The following is a 16,336-nucleotide window of genomic DNA, read 5'->3' on the forward strand; positions in this document are numbered from 1 at the left end:
TGCAGTGTCAGAGATTCTTTTGAAGAGGTTTGAAAATAGCCTGACCTCAATGTCTTAGTTTAACTGTCATTGTAATACAATAGTGATTTACTAATGTGATATACTGGCATAGCAATATATTACTTCTTGCGTGCAATGCAAACATTTACATAGATAAATACAATACGCATAGCTCAATAAAGCCTGACATCAACTCTTAAACACAAAGGAGAGTACTAAAAGAGGGAATGTCCATCAGCAGAAACCAGGATGTCCTATATACTAGCACATCTGTGGGCACAATGGTATTGTCAAAGCTTTTATTTAATAAATCAATAGGGTGGAGATGTAGGACCAGGCTCCTGTGAGTCTCTTGTGCAAGTAAAATAAACCTTCATAAAACAAACTTCGAAGTCACAACCATAACAATTTATTCAAATTTAGGAATCATTGTAGAAGGCAAAAAGTAAAATTCAAATCAGCATCAATAATGCATCAAAATATGTAATTGCAAGAAAAAATCAATCTCTTTTCAAGAAAATATGACATCAACTAAGAAACATTAAGGAACACCCACTTTCATGCATAATTATAATAAGGCATACACAGGAAGTGAAAGAAATAACATGACATTCGTGCAAAAAATAAAAACAATAGATAGTACAACTGATGAACAATCTCTTAGAGCAGTTTCAGGCAAAGAACCGTGCTCTGGAACCACCAATGTTTCCCTACAAAAAAAGGAAAAAAACTAAAGCATTACCTGATCAGTGCGGCTACCACACCCGATAAATCATCAGAAACTCTCATTGGACACTTGAGTGTGCCTCCAATAATTCAACACTTTAAATGCGGCCACTGAAGTATGTTTGTTCCAAATAGAATCAAACACATTCTCGCACACAAATACTAAGATACCCTTAAGAAGTTTTTCAAACTACAATACCTCTAATGTAATTTATACTATAACATGTCCATGTGATAAACTTTACATTGATCAAACAACACAAAACACTTACAATTCATATCTGTCAACATCGCAGTCGTATGTGCTGCAGGGTTCCCACTGCCCCCATATTGGTGCATTTCATTGTTGAAGGTCACACAGTAGATGGTATAAAATTGCTAGTGATCAATGTCATTAAGTTACCAGAGAGAGGTGGATAAATAGACTATGAAGACCGGCTTCAGCTGTCAAGAGGAATGAACTAACCTTATCTGAGCTGGCAGGAAATGACAGATTCCCAGAAAATACTTTTTTAAAAGACTGTTTTGAATAGGACTGTTTTGAATAGGACTGTCACAAACAACATTTTAATAAAACATGTATTACAAAAGTATGAATGATTTATCTGTTAGCAATTAGTTATTCTTTGCAACTGATGCCCTGATATATGGACTGGATGGGGGCTACGTTTCTCTGAATAATTGTATGTGCTTTCTCTTTACTACTGTGATGACTTTTCCACCTTTTTTATGTGGCTCTAAACTACCTAAATGTAACCAACCTCCCTTACACCTAGGTTGTTTCAAATATTTCTCTGTCATTTTGAAACGCCTTCTAAATGGAGGCCACTGTTACTAGAATTTGACACCAGTCCTTTTTTTATGTCGAGCCTAGCGTTGCAGCGCATGTGCTGCTCGCTCTGCGAGGCATATTGTATTAGGGTATGTTTTAGAAGTGGTGTGGAAGCCCCGCCCATATTTTTCATTGGCTGGCGTCATTGTCCATGGTAAACGCTGGCTTCCGATTGATAATGAGGATTCTTAGTCCCTCCTTGTTACCGCCCTGTCTCCTTTTGTGGCCGCCCATCAGGACTGGATCTTTTACTAGCGGCGTTATAAGGTATCCTTCATTTAGTCTGTAAGCACTTTTTTTCATTAGGGGCTTTGGCAAAGGCGGCGCGTGTTTATTTTTGCATCGCGCTTTCACTTTACTATAGCTGCCTCCCCACCCGGCGAGTGTTGTGTGGGTCAGCAGATATTATAAAGTGAAAGCACGATGCAAACATAAACAAGCGGAGGCCTTTGCGCAATGCCGACAGCTTGTTAATGCGTGCATCGCATCTTGCAAATGTTCACCTTGTTGTGAGCCATTGACATCGCTGTCGCCAAGCGACACTTTATTCCCATAAATACCAGACACACCCAATAATAAGCTTTGGCTGTAAAGTGTTCCCGGTCAGAGCAGCACCGTGAGGATCCGAGCTGTGTTATTCTAGTAAGGCGAGTCTTCTCAACACATGTCTTGTGTCATTTCTATCCTTGTGTTGTCAGCAGCAAAGAGTTTTGGACATCGACTCTTTCTCCACGCTACCTCCCAGAGCTCAGTGGGCTTGTTCTGCAAGTTTCAAGTGCAACTCTCTCTGGTTACGTTTGGTTAGAATCCACGAACAGCATTTTAAGAATTGTGAGCCCCATCTTTTTGATGTAAAAGAACTGCGTTACAAAGGGAATGTTACACATTTATTTTGTTTCTCTTTCTCAGTGTTATCGAGCTGCATGCTTGGAGGCAAACTAGCCTTTAAGGGTTTATATATTATTGCTACCACATTTCTTTAGGATTACCGTGCCCTTTACCTAAAGAGGCGAGATTTTTTCAGCTTAGGTAAGAAATACATCGTTAAAACACAAGCTTTCTATTCAATTATATCCTACAATGAAAATCTTGTTTCTTTTTCCGCTTTGTGGGGATTTACACATTATAAACTTAGCAGAAGTCTTGGCACACCTAGCTAGAGGATGGATTTTCAGGTTAAAGACCATGGGTTCGATCCCACGGTGCTCTATACCTTTTGACGTGTATGATTTTGTCCTTTTCAGTACTGGTTATTTTGACCATTTATTAGCTAGGATGCACTGGTTATTTTTCCAGCAGTATTTAGGCTCTTTTGTTTTATCTAGCAATAAATCCTTCTATTTTGTAGAAAGCAAATAGGAAGTGAAAATCGTTGGAGTGGAACACTCAATCCGGTTCTGGCTTCCCATGCAACTCTGGCACAGCGATTATGTTCTGTTGGAACTAATTAAGAACAATCATGATTAAAGCATATATAAAGGGAGACCGGCAATGTGCAGCGTTACTATTTCACATTAACAGACGATGCTGCCAGTTTATGAACAGGAGGCAAGATAGCAGACGGGCACTTTTGTTTGGTTTTATTAAGACCGTAGGGCACTTTAGCGGAGGATGTTTTTTCAATTGTTCGTTTTCTCGTTTGTTTTCGTTTTCTCATAACCAGCCTTACACATATTACAGTGGTACAACATACTATTTCTCTTTTGATAGACACAATGTACACTAGCTACTCAGGTGAGCATATTTGTAGTATTTTGGCGAGGTTTTGCTATTTACCGATCTTGCTCCCCAAAAGATGTCTGCCTCAAGTCCATATAACCCCAGTCCATATCTAATGAGCCTTCTCAGTGTAGCCCCTTTATGCAGCTCTAAGGACGCAGCATAGTATTGCCTCCAGCTCCAGTCATGAGCTGTAACATGACGTGCAGGTTTTGTTGCAACGCATTTTCTCATGGGATTTGTAGTTTACAAATAGCTGCTCTCGCCAGCCTTCCTTAAGCCGGCTTCCTCGCATATCCTTGCTTCTTTAGATTCTCGCCGAAATTCCTAGGCACTGCGACTCAGATGCTTTAACCTACACACAATCAGCACCTTGGTTCCCTGCGCACATTAGAGGTAAACACCCCTTGACGTGGTTTTGTGCATAACTATACATTTTGATGTTTCTTTCACTACAGAACACTGGTGCACAAAAGGATCAATCCAAGGGTGTAACATTTCAGGCAATGGCGTAAACTCCATTTGCACAAGTGCAGGACGTCTGTACATTCGCTAGTGGGCAGTGCACTGAGCTGTGCAGTTGTTCAGTTTTAATGGCACAATGCAGCTGCTTTCTCCGGGGGAGGCAGATGTTGATTTCCTGGCCGTAGGTGACTCACCTGCGCACATCATGAACAAGGGCCTTTGTGTTGTATGTGATAAAGTTGGGAACAGTACTTTAGGAGACTGTCCGATTCACGTCTTATATATGTTATATCGTTTACTGTGAAACGTAGTTTTGTTTTCAGTTTATGGAGAAAGAGTTGTGACGCTCATAGTAATAATGCACTATGAGGATGCTATCTGTGCATGGGAGTTTACATCGATGCACGTATGAGTGTGTTAGTGAGAGCTCGAGAGAGAGCTCGAGAGAGCGTTAGTGAGAGCGCGAGAGAGAGCGTGAGAGAGAGCACGAGAGAGAGCGCGAGAGAGAGCGCGAGAAAGAGCGCGAGAGCGCGAGAGAGGTAGAGTGGTATTTTGATTGGCCAGGGAAATGAACACTAGGTAAATATGCTGCTAAAACATTTCTGTCATTACCAATATTGTTAAGGACAACCATGCGCCTTATTTACGAATTAGTTTCGAACTGTCTTGTTAATCAATACACTTCTGCAATAAGCTAAATATGCACTTGTATTGTATTGACAAGAAGCCAGTGCGATTTTTAAGGTCAGTAGCCTGATGTATTTATCCTTCAGGTCCATCACTAGACATTTTTGAGGGATTTTATATCTGTTGTAGTTGTTCAGCTGAAGATAGTATGCTGGCATAGATCTCAGTGGCATGTTAGTTTTGGTGTTAACCACTCTGCACAGTACACTTGCATGTATGAATGTGTGGTTAAAGAAAAGAAAACATTTCACTAAGATCCGTTATGATAAGGCACAAAAAATGATAAAGTGGCTAAAGAAGGTTTGTAAATGTGTGCGCTGGAGGACGCTCATCAAGCCCACGGTGATCAGTGTTAATGCTGGAGTGAACCCGCTAAAATCAACAGAAACTTGCCTGGATCCTGGGACAATAGTACCAAACAAGCATTTGCAATGCAATAGGTCTCGCATTTGCGAGAGTTAGAGCTATTGGCATTGTAAATGGTAATATCTTTTACCCCTGTGTTTTGTTTGGAGTGTTGTGGATACAAGTGGTGTGGAGTGGAATTATGTGGGTTGTATTGGAATTGTTATTTGTGTGATTGTGTGTGGTGGTATTGTGTGGTGTGTTTGTGTAGTGGAATTATGTGGCCTGGTGAACAGGGGTGAGAGCTGCAGCAAATAGAGTTAGTGGAAGATAGAGAGGGATAGGTAGTTTGTACGAAGTGGTGAAGGAACTCTAGACAGAGGATCAGCAAGAGTGTGTGAGAAAGAGAGAGAGAAGTGAACAGCAGGCCACAGAGGTATAAAGAGGGAGTGTTTGTGTATGTAGAAGACACCTGCAGAATAGGAGGACAGTGTGGGTTTGAGGGACAGAAACATTTGAAAAGGCACAGGAAAGATATTGTGCTCAAAGACTTGAAGTGAACCATATGATAGAGGCGTGAAGAGTGTATGAGCAAGTGAAGTGAGAGATGGTACAATAGAGAGAGAGAGAGAGAGAGATGGTACGAGAGAGAGAGCGAGAGAGACAGACAGAGATGAGTGGGAGGGCCCCCCAGGAAGGGTGAAGAGAGAGGTTGACTAGTGCACACCGCGAGGAGGTACCGGAAGGTAGCATGTGTGAGTAGGTATTATAGATGGGAGATAAAGAGTATGAGAGGGATGAGTGGGGCAGTGGGATTGCAAAATGAAAGGGGGTAGTGGGAGCGTGAGGGAGGAATGGGTTGTATTGGAATTGTTTGTTGTGGAATTGTGCGGTGGTGAGCTGTGTAGTGGAAATATGTGGCATGGTGTGCTGTAGAATTATGTGGATAGTAATTAAATGGTATTAAGTGTAATGGAATTTTGTAGTGCAGTGGGGCTGAGTGATGCTTTGGTGGTGCTGTGCTCAGCTGGTGCTGAGCTAATTCTGAAGAGGTGCATTGAAAACAGAGTTGCTGCTGAGGTGGTGCTGAGCTGCTGGTGCATTGATGCAGAGATGGTGCTGTGCTAGTATTTAGTAATGCTGAGGAGATGCTGTGGTGGTGCTGAGGGATGCTGTGGTGGTGCGCTGTGCTGTTCTTGTGCTGGTGCTGTTCTTGTGCTGACTACCAGTGAGGTGATGCTGAGCGTTGCTGAGGTGGTGCAGAGAGATTCGGAGATGGTGCTGCCCTGCTGCTGAGTGACGTTTTGTATGAATGGGAACAACATGCTTCTCAGCCTCCAGTTAAGCTGAAAAACAAGGCCGCTGGGTTGTTACTGCTCATGGGAGTCATCTCTCCTCTTGATGAAACCCTGTTTATGGGAATCTGAGCCCTTCAGAGTAGAGATGACAGGTGCTTATAAACAAACACAACATTGCTGGGCCACTTGCAAGATCAAAAGAGGCTCTAAAGACGATCAGCGATATTGATCTATGCGCCGTTTCAGTAACATTCATCTATAGATTTGATGACTTATCAGTATAAACATATATACTGCAGAGATATCATTACTAGTTGCCCAAACCAAAGGCATTGCAGTTTAACCCATTGAACGCGGTACAGATAACTGTCGGAAAACACAGTAGCATAGCCTTTTCTGCGCTGCCATGTTTAAAAATACATTGTGTTTTACTTGACCTCTCCCCAGAGAAAGCGAGCTCTCAATTGATTTTTAATTGTCCGGTACGTCAATACATGAACACTGCCTGGAATGCGTATGCCTTTCTAATCCCACTAGCGCAGGAACATGATTCTGTCATTAGTAACTTCTAAAAAGCCCTGCAGTTATCTGCATTTGTGTTTGCCTTCTTTCGAGCTGTAAAGTCGCAGGCATCTAAATAGGAAAGTAGAGTCTGCGGCAGGTTCTATTTTGCACCTGATCTCGTAGGTGTTGGCCGCAGTGCATGCAAGGGTCTTGACATGTGCCAGTAGGTACACTGGATGGGCACTGACCAGCGCGTTTCTCTGTCCCTGGTCCGCTGTCAGTGTGATGGTGGCTCTAGCGTGGAGTTCACTGGCTGGTCAGCGCGGGCATCGCGTTCCTGTTGGACCAGAGAGAGGCTTCTGATTTAAAATCAGCTTACCCGGCTCAGTCTACATTGGATCCTACTAGCGTCCGTGATGTTTTACATAGATTTGGTAGAACAAGGCAGTCTCTGAACAGATCAAAGGCCAATTTCTGTCTAAATACCGCACTACTGAAGTGTTCCCTAAGGGCCAGGGCCGTTTTGACAAGGGTAGAACAGGGGGAATGGACAACTTGCCTGGCTTTCCCAAAACATATCCCGGATATCCCTTGACTCTGACAAAATGTAGTGATTCAGGTTAGATTTTTATTTATTTTTAATAATTTTATTTATTTTATTTTGACAGTTTTGTATAGCGCGAACAAGACCCTTGCGGGTATCAGAACGCTTTACAGTGCAGATATATCAACATAAAAACGTAAAAATATCGTGAACTAGGTGAATACAGTAATGGTAAACATTAGAGAACAGCACATATTTACAAGAGAATATAAATGATTCAAGTGAATTTGGCGGGAAGAATCGATTTAACTTCATTTTTTAAAAGAGCTGCGGATGGATTAAGTCTAGTTTCTGGGAGCAAGGCATTCCAAATCCTGGGACCCATTCCTGAGAAGTAACGGTAGTATGTTTTCTTCTTGGAGAAACGTTGTGGTTTAAGTAGAAGATTGTTAGAGCTCCTAGTAGATCTGTTACCACCAGATAGTACCAGTTGCTCTGCTAGGTATCGCGGTGTTTTGTAATGTAAGGCCTTATGTGTCATACAGGCGATTTTCAAATGGATTCTGGCCTCAAAAGGTAGCCAGTTGAGGGCACGAAGGTCAGGGGAAACGTGGCAGTTTCTTTTGGAGCCTGTGATGAGTCTAACGGCTGTATTGATTGAGGCTCTTAGAGGAGCAGTCGTTGATCTGGGCAGGCCGCAAAGAGCAATACTCCCATAATCCACTCTGGGAATTACTAGAGATTGAACTGCCTGTTTAAAGTCACTTGCCGGTATGAAGGGTTTCAATTTTCTCAGGGTGTTCATCTGGCAATTAGCTCCTTTAGTTGCAGCGCTAATGTGCTTCTGCATATTTAGCAATTCCTCTTGCGCTCTTTCTTAATCCGAGCACTGGGTCTGTACTGGGAAGACATGCAACAGGAACTCAATGTAGCATCTTACAATACAATACAATACAATACCTACACGTAATGAGGATGGGTGGTCACCTGACTCGATGGCTATCCGGCTCCCTGCACACCCACACAGCTACCTCTCTAACCATGGGATGGAATTGACCTGGGATCGCTTTAGGACATCTATCGTCTCTGCTGATTGATCGAATGAACCTATTTTCTACCGAGGTGAGGGAGTTTGTATTTCCAGTGCCTCACAATTCGGCCCCATTGAGAGATCCTCCCACTATTTAGATATTATACATTTCTAATGCTGGGGCCACTCTCCTATACACTGTTTTTTTTGTGTATCTTGACTAAATGAGCAGTTTGTTGGATTAATGATAGTTGGGCGTTTTCAATTTGTGGTGCCCAACTTAAGTTTGATGTTAGATTAATACCCAAGTAGTCAAATGCAAACACTTGTTCAAGGGGGTATCTCCTACATTCATTTGCCTTTTGGGTTGCTTAGGGTTCCCCTCCGAGAAGATCATATATTTAGGTTTTGCCTTATTTAGTACCAGGCCATGCTCCTTACAGAAGTCAGCACTTTTTGCAGACCAGGGGGGGATTTAGAGATAAATAGAGTATCATCCGCGAAGAGCAGGGCTGGTACTCTTCGCACCCACACCTTTAGGGCGTCACATCCATCTTTGTCTAGGTAATCAATCACACCAGTTATAAAAAGCGAAAATAGCGTGGGCGCTTGAACGCACCCATGTCTCACTCCACGATGGACAGGGAATTGTTCAGTGAGCTGGTTGTTATCCCCCCACCTAACTTGTGCGGTGTTTGAGGAGTGCAGCCAAATGAAAATTTCTAATAAATTGTGCGACAACCCTATTTTGGCCAACACTCTCCACAGCTTTGCTCGCGGTACCAAATCAAATGCAGTACGCAAGTCCACGAAAGCTACATATAGTTTGCCCCCTCAAATACTAACCTCCCTCCAGTAGATACACAAGAAGCAGAAGACCTGGTCCAACGTGCTAATGTTTACACAAAATCCTGCTTGTAGGTCGCTCAAGATATGCTGCTCAGAGATCCATCCCTGTACTCTTTGCAACACCTGCTTGCAGAACATTTTCTGCAATAAGTTGATTAAGCTTATAGGCCTATAACTGGCAGGGTTTGCACTATTACCCATTTTGAAGATTGGCACAATCACCGCTATATTCCATGAGGGAGGAATGTCCATACCTGCTGAGAAGGCATTTGTAATCATGTTAATATAGGGGACCCAGGCAGTTAAATCCTCTTAATACAAATCATTTGGGATTCGATATGGGCTGGGAGTTCTAGCTGCAATACTAGAGCAAATTGCCAACTGGGTTTCTTCCATGGAGAACTCCAGGTTCTCCACAACTTCGTCCTTGTTTATTCCCTGATCTCCTGGTGCTGTCTCCAACTCACATTTACCTTGTGCTTAAAGCCCCCCAAAGTGGGTCACCCATTCCGTAGGTTGGGTTGTATAGTACAGTTTCGGTTCCCTACCATTCAGCCAATATGCGGCTTGTTTCCAAAAGGACTTGGAATCCTTAGCTAAGGATGCCTTTTGAAGGGAGGACCAGAGTCTTCCCATCTCTTCGTAGCTGACTCTAGAGCTTTCTTATAATTTCTTCTGCATATCACTAGATATTAGTGGGCATTAGATTTTGCTGCCCGTAAAGGTCAGCCTTAGCTTTCCTACAGTCCTGGTCATGCCATACTGCCTTGGTCTGTCTGTGTTCCAGTTTCTGCTCCCTGCATGGTTTAGCCAGCAGATCCCTAATTCTGTTAAAAGTGGTTTCAGGCCTAGAAGGCAGCTCCCTGAATAACCTACCTTTGAGGCATTTTGACAGCTCTTCCACATTTTGGCGTACCATGTGTTTCACTGGTTCAAGGGCCTCAGGGTGTTTCCCCATCCAGTCCCATCTAATAGTTCTTATGTTATATATAATAGAAATTACTCACAGATCCTTCTTACCCCAGTTGTCTATTTCTGTAGTGTTATCTCCCAGATTCGTTTGGGACAGGGTTAGTATGTTATGGTCTCTATATAGGCTTTACCACTACCATATCATGAACTAGGGGCCATAGACGAAGTACAACCAGACAGTAATCAATCCTGCTGGCATGGCCAGGTCTGGTATAGGTTAGCTCCCCTTTTTGGTCTGATTTTGTTCTCCCGTTAGTGGCTCTTAAGTCATGTTGTAACGAGAGGGCCAGTACCGGACTGCCTCTCTTAGTACACCTAACTGGGGGGAGATCTAGCTGAGGGACCTGCCAGACCTTATCCCATTACTCGGGTCTCTAGGGCTCGTTGCTAGGGGTTCAAAATTACAATTTAGGTCCCCTGCTACCAGGACTCTCACACCATCAATGGATTCAGATAGCACATAGTCTAAAAGTGTAATAGTGTTAGTATCTTCGGAGTCCTGATTAACTGTTGTAAACATTATAGATCCTGATTTTTAAATCACCACAAATATTTAGATCTATAGCTAATATAAATCGGGAGAATCTATATGAACCAATTTTATTTTTAGACCAAGAGTGTTTCTGACCCAAATTGCCAGACATTCCGGTGGCCTCCCCGTCTCTTCTCTGATGGCATAAATAACCCATTCCTATAAGGGGTATGCAGACTCCATGTTTCTTGGAAGAGTATTATATTGTGTGAGTCCACGAAGGAACCCCTATCAGGATCATCTAAAAGTTTAACAATCCCTGCCACATTCCATACCAGAATTCTTAGTTGACTAGGGTGAGTATTTGAGGCAATACAGTAGATATTGCTCTCTGCGGTTTCCTCTAGCTCTACATTTGGGAAACTGCCAGCCCCCTCTCCTCCTCCAACATTTCAGTGCATACTATTTCCCACCACAATGGCAGGCACCCCCGTTACTCCCAGTTTGCTCCACCAGCCCTTCTCTGGTTGCACCAGGGGGAATCATACATTTGTCTGTGTGCAGCAAATCTCCTCTCTGCAGTCATACCTGTGCACTTAGACCACTTATTTTATTACGAGGCTCCCCACTCTATGCAGACCCGGGAATCATAGAGTCCATTTCTGTCTGTCGTTTATATCTGATAATAATAGAGGTATAAGCAGTGGAAATAGTGTGTGAATCAACTGACATAAAACCATCAACAGGGGCCAGGGAAAAAAATTAGACTATAACCACATCTTTTGTGGACCCCGGGACCACGACTCGTTTGACATTTTTTATATCATCCCTTATGATCGAGTAGCAATGCCGTATTTCCCTAAACCAATAGAGGACTTTGTTTTTAAAGCGATTCTCAGTCTTCGTAACCATCCTTTGGCAATCTGGGTACTTCAGTTAAGTATATTTCATGATTGTTACCCTGCTGGGATCCCATATAGATTCCATTCACTATTTTGCCCTTCCCTACTGAGCAACCCTCCAGGCCCAGACATACTGGGATGCCTTTCTAGTGATGGAGTTGTGCTCTCCATAGCCACCCTCATATTTGGGCCTGGATAGGAAGACCTCCCTCTTTCCCCCTCTACTAGCTCCGAGTCTACAAGTGATGGATTCTTATAGAGTGTGGGCAAAGAACCAGTGTCCGCTTTCCTGGAATTTGGTTTGTCAGTGCCTATTTAACTCCCTATAAAATCGACATTTTAACAGCACTGATGCCACCTGTCCCCGTTGTCTTACTCCAGATGTGGATCTCCTACATATGCCTTGATCCTGCTCGATATTGGCTCGGTGTCACCACACATTTGACACGATGCACAGGCCCCACCATTGTATATACCTGGATAGTGTATTTGCTGGGTATCTTACGCTGCATTAGGAAAAACAGAGCTGGCCCTCATCTTGGGTAAGCATTTGATCACCCGTAAGTGGAAAGCAGCAAGCCCCCTACCTCTTCCGCATGGGCACTTTCCATGGTGACTTAGGCACAGGCGGAGAGTGCAGCACTGCATCGCGAGAAAATTAGAGGTCTACACAAATATCCCATCTCCGATATTTGGGATGCATTCCTGGAGAAGCTCTGGGAAAGCTTGCAAATCGCAGACCAACCTGAACCTGCTTAATGCTTCCCGTGGACTAACTCGATATTACAACACATCCATCTATCGGAGTCGAGAGCTCTGCCTGTGCACAAGGTCTATTATATGAAACCCTGGTTGCGCCCTTGTTGGATGCAGTCACCGCGCCACTACCTCTGTAATATCAAGTGAGTGCAAGATCTTTGTTGTTAACTACAGTGGTAAGCAGTCCTATTCTATACCATTTTTGACAATGATTGACATCACCTGCACCCAAGCGTATTCCTTTATGTACCCCGACTATGGTCAGTGAGCTTTTGATTACTGTACCCTTGCATAATCCTAAACCGTGTAATTTATGATAGTGTATTGAGATGTATTATGCAACCACACTATCCTCCATATACACTGTGATTTGTAATCTGTACAATGTCTATGTTAATGTAAAACTGACAGTAGAAATTATTAAAACAAAAATAAGGGAAAATCTTCTGTGAGTAAACACATCTGTATGTCTGTACGTGTGTGTCTCTGTGGGTGAGGGGGTGTTCACTTGTTTGTGGGTACAATTTCTCTTTCTACTGTTTGCACTCCACCAAATCATGGTCAACTTACTTGTGGAGCAATTATTGTTGATCCGTCTCTTGTGGTGCCGATTGTTCAAAGGGCAGCGCTCTTCATCTTCTGAATCTCTTAATGAAAAAACAGCGGCAGCAATGAGGGGGCCTGTAATAAAAAACAGATAATGTTCTAAATTCCAAATTTCTGTACAATGATAAATGCGTGGCACAGCAGAATTTAACTCTCGCCAGAGCTATTCAGTAACAGCATAAAAAAAAAAAAAACTTTACGGCACTTACTCCCAGAAACTGATTAAAAGTTGGTGCTGAACCATAGCATCTTCTACAAGGAACAATAAATACTCAATGTCTTTATGTTAATTTGAGATCTAGTTGCACTGCCGCAATTGACGACCACGATTTAGAGAACAATCATTTGCCCAGACATTTCTGATCACAATCCCCTGCTAGTGTCCTTGGATTGGATTCAGGTTAGGCCTACAATCCCAAGCTGGCGTTTGAGACCAGAAGTATTGGAGGATCAGGTGTTTCGGGCCACGATTAGCGCGGCCATTGAGGATTATTTTATCACTAATGCCAATACAGCATCAAGCCTACTCATAGAATGGGACGCCTTTAAATCCGTTATTAGGGGCAGTTGCATTGGAGAATTGGTAGGGGTGCGGAAGGTTCTCCTGCGGGAGGTACAGAGCGCGGAACAACGACTAAGAGAGGTAGAGAAGGAAAGACCGGAAAGAGTGGAAAGACAAGCCGATCTCATTGCAGCCAGGGAAATACTAGCGACACAAGTAGAATAGTTGCGTTGCTTCGATTTTAGGGCCTATCTGGCTAGGGCTCATGCGGAGAAAGAAATCTGGAACGTTGCTAGCATTGCTGGCTTGGCTGGCCAACCCAGCATGCAGGGGGACGACGATACTGGAGCTGCGGGGGCGAGACAACGAGGTCTATTACACCCAGCGGGATATTAATCTCTAGTTTCTGGAATATTATACTGCCCTGTACCAGAGTGGGCTCGACCCAGCAGTGCTAGAGGTGGTAAGAATTCTGGAGGATATAGAACTTCCTCAGATTGATGCTGAAGCTGCAAAGGCCCTAGGAAGAGAAGTCGAAGTTGGGGAGGTGAGGGGCGCCATTAAACACATGGCCAGGAACAAGACACCGGGGACTGATGGGCTCCCAATTGAGTTTTATTCTACGTATGTAGACATATTGGCTCCCCACTTGGTGACCCTTTATAATAGAGCGAAATGTGACGGCTATCTTCCCGCTTCAACAGGGAGGCGGTGATAATCTCGCTCTTAAAGCCTGGCAAACCGGCTTGGGACCGTACTGCGTATCGGCCACTCGCTATGCTCAACTTGGACTAGAAGATCTTAAGTCGCATATTAGCAAGCCGAGAGCTGGGCCACATGACGATGCTTGTACATGTGGACCAAGAGGGCTTTATTCCGTCAAGGAATACGGCAATAAATATACGTAGACTTCTACGAATACTAGATGCAGACACGTACAACAGAGAGGAGGCGTGCATTCTATCAATCGATATTGAGAAGGCTTTTGATAGCCTCGAATGGCAGTATCTTTTTAGAGTCCTAAGAGTGTTTGGGTTGGGAGAAGGGTTTGTAGCTTGGACGGAAATCCTATATAAGAATTCCACTGCCAGAGTTAGAACGGGAGGGCTGATTTCAGATGCCTGCTCGGTGGGCAGGGGGACGAGACAAGGATGCCTGTTGTCTCCCCTGTTTGCGTTGGCGGTGGAACCTCTGGCCGTGCAGGCTAGAACGGGACATCACTATCAGGGATTGGAAGTGTTGGGACAGCTCCAATTTATAGCATTATATGCGGATGATCTCTTGATGTTCTTAGCTAACTCTGGAGAAGACTTACGGGGAGCCAAGGCACTGCTGGGTATGCTGGAAAGAGTTGCTGGACTTAGAGTAAACTGGGCCAAGACGTGTCTTTTCCCTGCTCTCGCGGAGAGGGTTGGCCCGCTAGGAAAAGAAGGCGTGCTGTGGGAAAACAGATACTTGACTTATATGGGTGTTAAAATATATCACGACCCTGCAGACTTGCTAGAAGGTAATATAGAGCGAGCGATCAGCAGCACCAAAAGTAATTTTGAGTTCTGGGGGTCCCTCCCGCTGTCGGTGGCAGGAAGGGTGGCACTATTAAAGATGGTCATGTTGCCTAGATTGCTCTATTATTTTGGATCGCTGCCACTTTAGATAGCGCCCAAACTTTTTGCCCAACTCGACACCCTAATTACGGGGTTTCTGTGGGGCACCGGAAGGCAGAAGGTGGCACTTACCACCATGATGAGGCCCAGAGCAGAGGGGGGGCTTTGCGGTGCCAGATTTCAAAGCCTATTATCATGCAGCTCAATTGCAGTGGTTTACAAAATGGATGGCGGGGTGCATCTGGAACACGGAGGACCCCGGAGGCCTGGACCCGGGGTTGCAGTTCCTATCCTGGGTGTTATTGCGCCTCCCCTTGAGAAATAGGGTGATTCCTTTGGATCTACGGGCAGTACGCCGGTGCTGGATTCGATCCCTTAGACGGGCGCAAATAAGGTCTACTTATGCACCAGAGATTCCGTTATTGATCTGCGAGGCACTACCCCATGGAGGAGTCTGGCATAGACTACAAACATGGAGCGAGGCGGGGATCTCTACTATTGGGGATTTATATGAGGACAATGCCCTGCTCCCTTTTAATGATTTACTAGAGAGGTACGACCTCCCAAGAGGAGATTTCCTTCTACATGCTGCCTTGACGGCAGCTATCAGAAAACATTGGTAGGAGGGGCTGGCGGAACCTCAGACATCACTGGCTTGTCAGTATATAGTGACGGCTGACTGAACGATTAAGGCGGTCACTTGCCTTTATCGACGCCTCACGCAGGAGACGTGACAACCCCGAACAACCCTACGTCTAAAATGGGAAGCGGACTTGGGCATGACCATCGCCGAGAAACCATGGAAGGGAACTGGTGGAAAGAGCATGGAAAAGTTCTAGGAATGCGCGCTTCCAACTGATACGCTCTGTGAAGGACAAAGAAGTTTATCTTACCCCCCATAAGATTACGGAGTATTTTGGGACCCGATCCACCTGCCCGAGATATAACCTGGAAGATGCAGGGTTTTTACACGTTTTGGGATTGCCCGCTTTTGGGAGAGTTCTGGAGAGAGGTGATGGCTAGTTTAGCGGACACGACGGAACGTGACATAGCGTTGACGCTGGGATGTTGCCTCCTACACTGGTTCCCTCACACTGCCAGGAATAAAGTCACTAGCAAGTTTATAGACCTGGGGTTGGTACTGGCCAAAAGGGAACTTACTAGCAATTGGAAGGCATCCCCCTAGCGAGATGAGGCGGACGAGGGAGCTTATAAGGTGGGCAGACTGCGAGGGGATCTTCCGACTGCAAATGGCCCAGAGGACCAGGAGCGAAAAGACATTGGAGACGGCAAGGGTATGGGTGGTGTTAGTGGAGGTCTTGAAACAGCCGAGTGATGACAGTGATGTACCCCCTGACGGTGCACACCCCGTAGTAGGGGATTGAGCACTTGATTTCCTAGGCGACCTGGACTGATGCCCGAGGGATCGAGCTGCTCTGTGGAGCTACTGTTCAGCATGGCCCAAATGTGGGCCTACATCACCTGGAATAGCCAACCCGGTGCCCTCTTGGACTGATTAG

At 44.5% G+C, this 16,336-nt stretch overlaps 1 protein-coding gene across 6 annotated transcripts in view; it reads right to left on the reverse strand.

Moving 5' to 3' along the window:
- Positions 1-16,336, reverse strand: part of LOC146861681 (uncharacterized) — a 250,552-nt gene that overhangs the window by 103,909 nt on the left and 130,307 nt on the right. For all 6 annotated transcript variants that reach the window (XM_085646049.1, XM_085646047.1, XM_085646046.1 and 3 more), the window contains one exon: positions 12,675-12,785. In XM_085646049.1, the coding sequence (XP_085502175.1) occupies positions 12,675-12,785 (111 nt within the window). The remainder of the gene's footprint in view (positions 1-12,674; positions 12,786-16,336) is intronic.

The sequence above is a fragment of the Triturus cristatus genome, chromosome 3_1 (genome assembly GCF_964204655.1).
Source record: "Triturus cristatus chromosome 3_1, aTriCri1.1, whole genome shotgun sequence".
Taxonomy (NCBI): domain Eukaryota; kingdom Metazoa; phylum Chordata; class Amphibia; order Caudata; family Salamandridae; genus Triturus; species Triturus cristatus.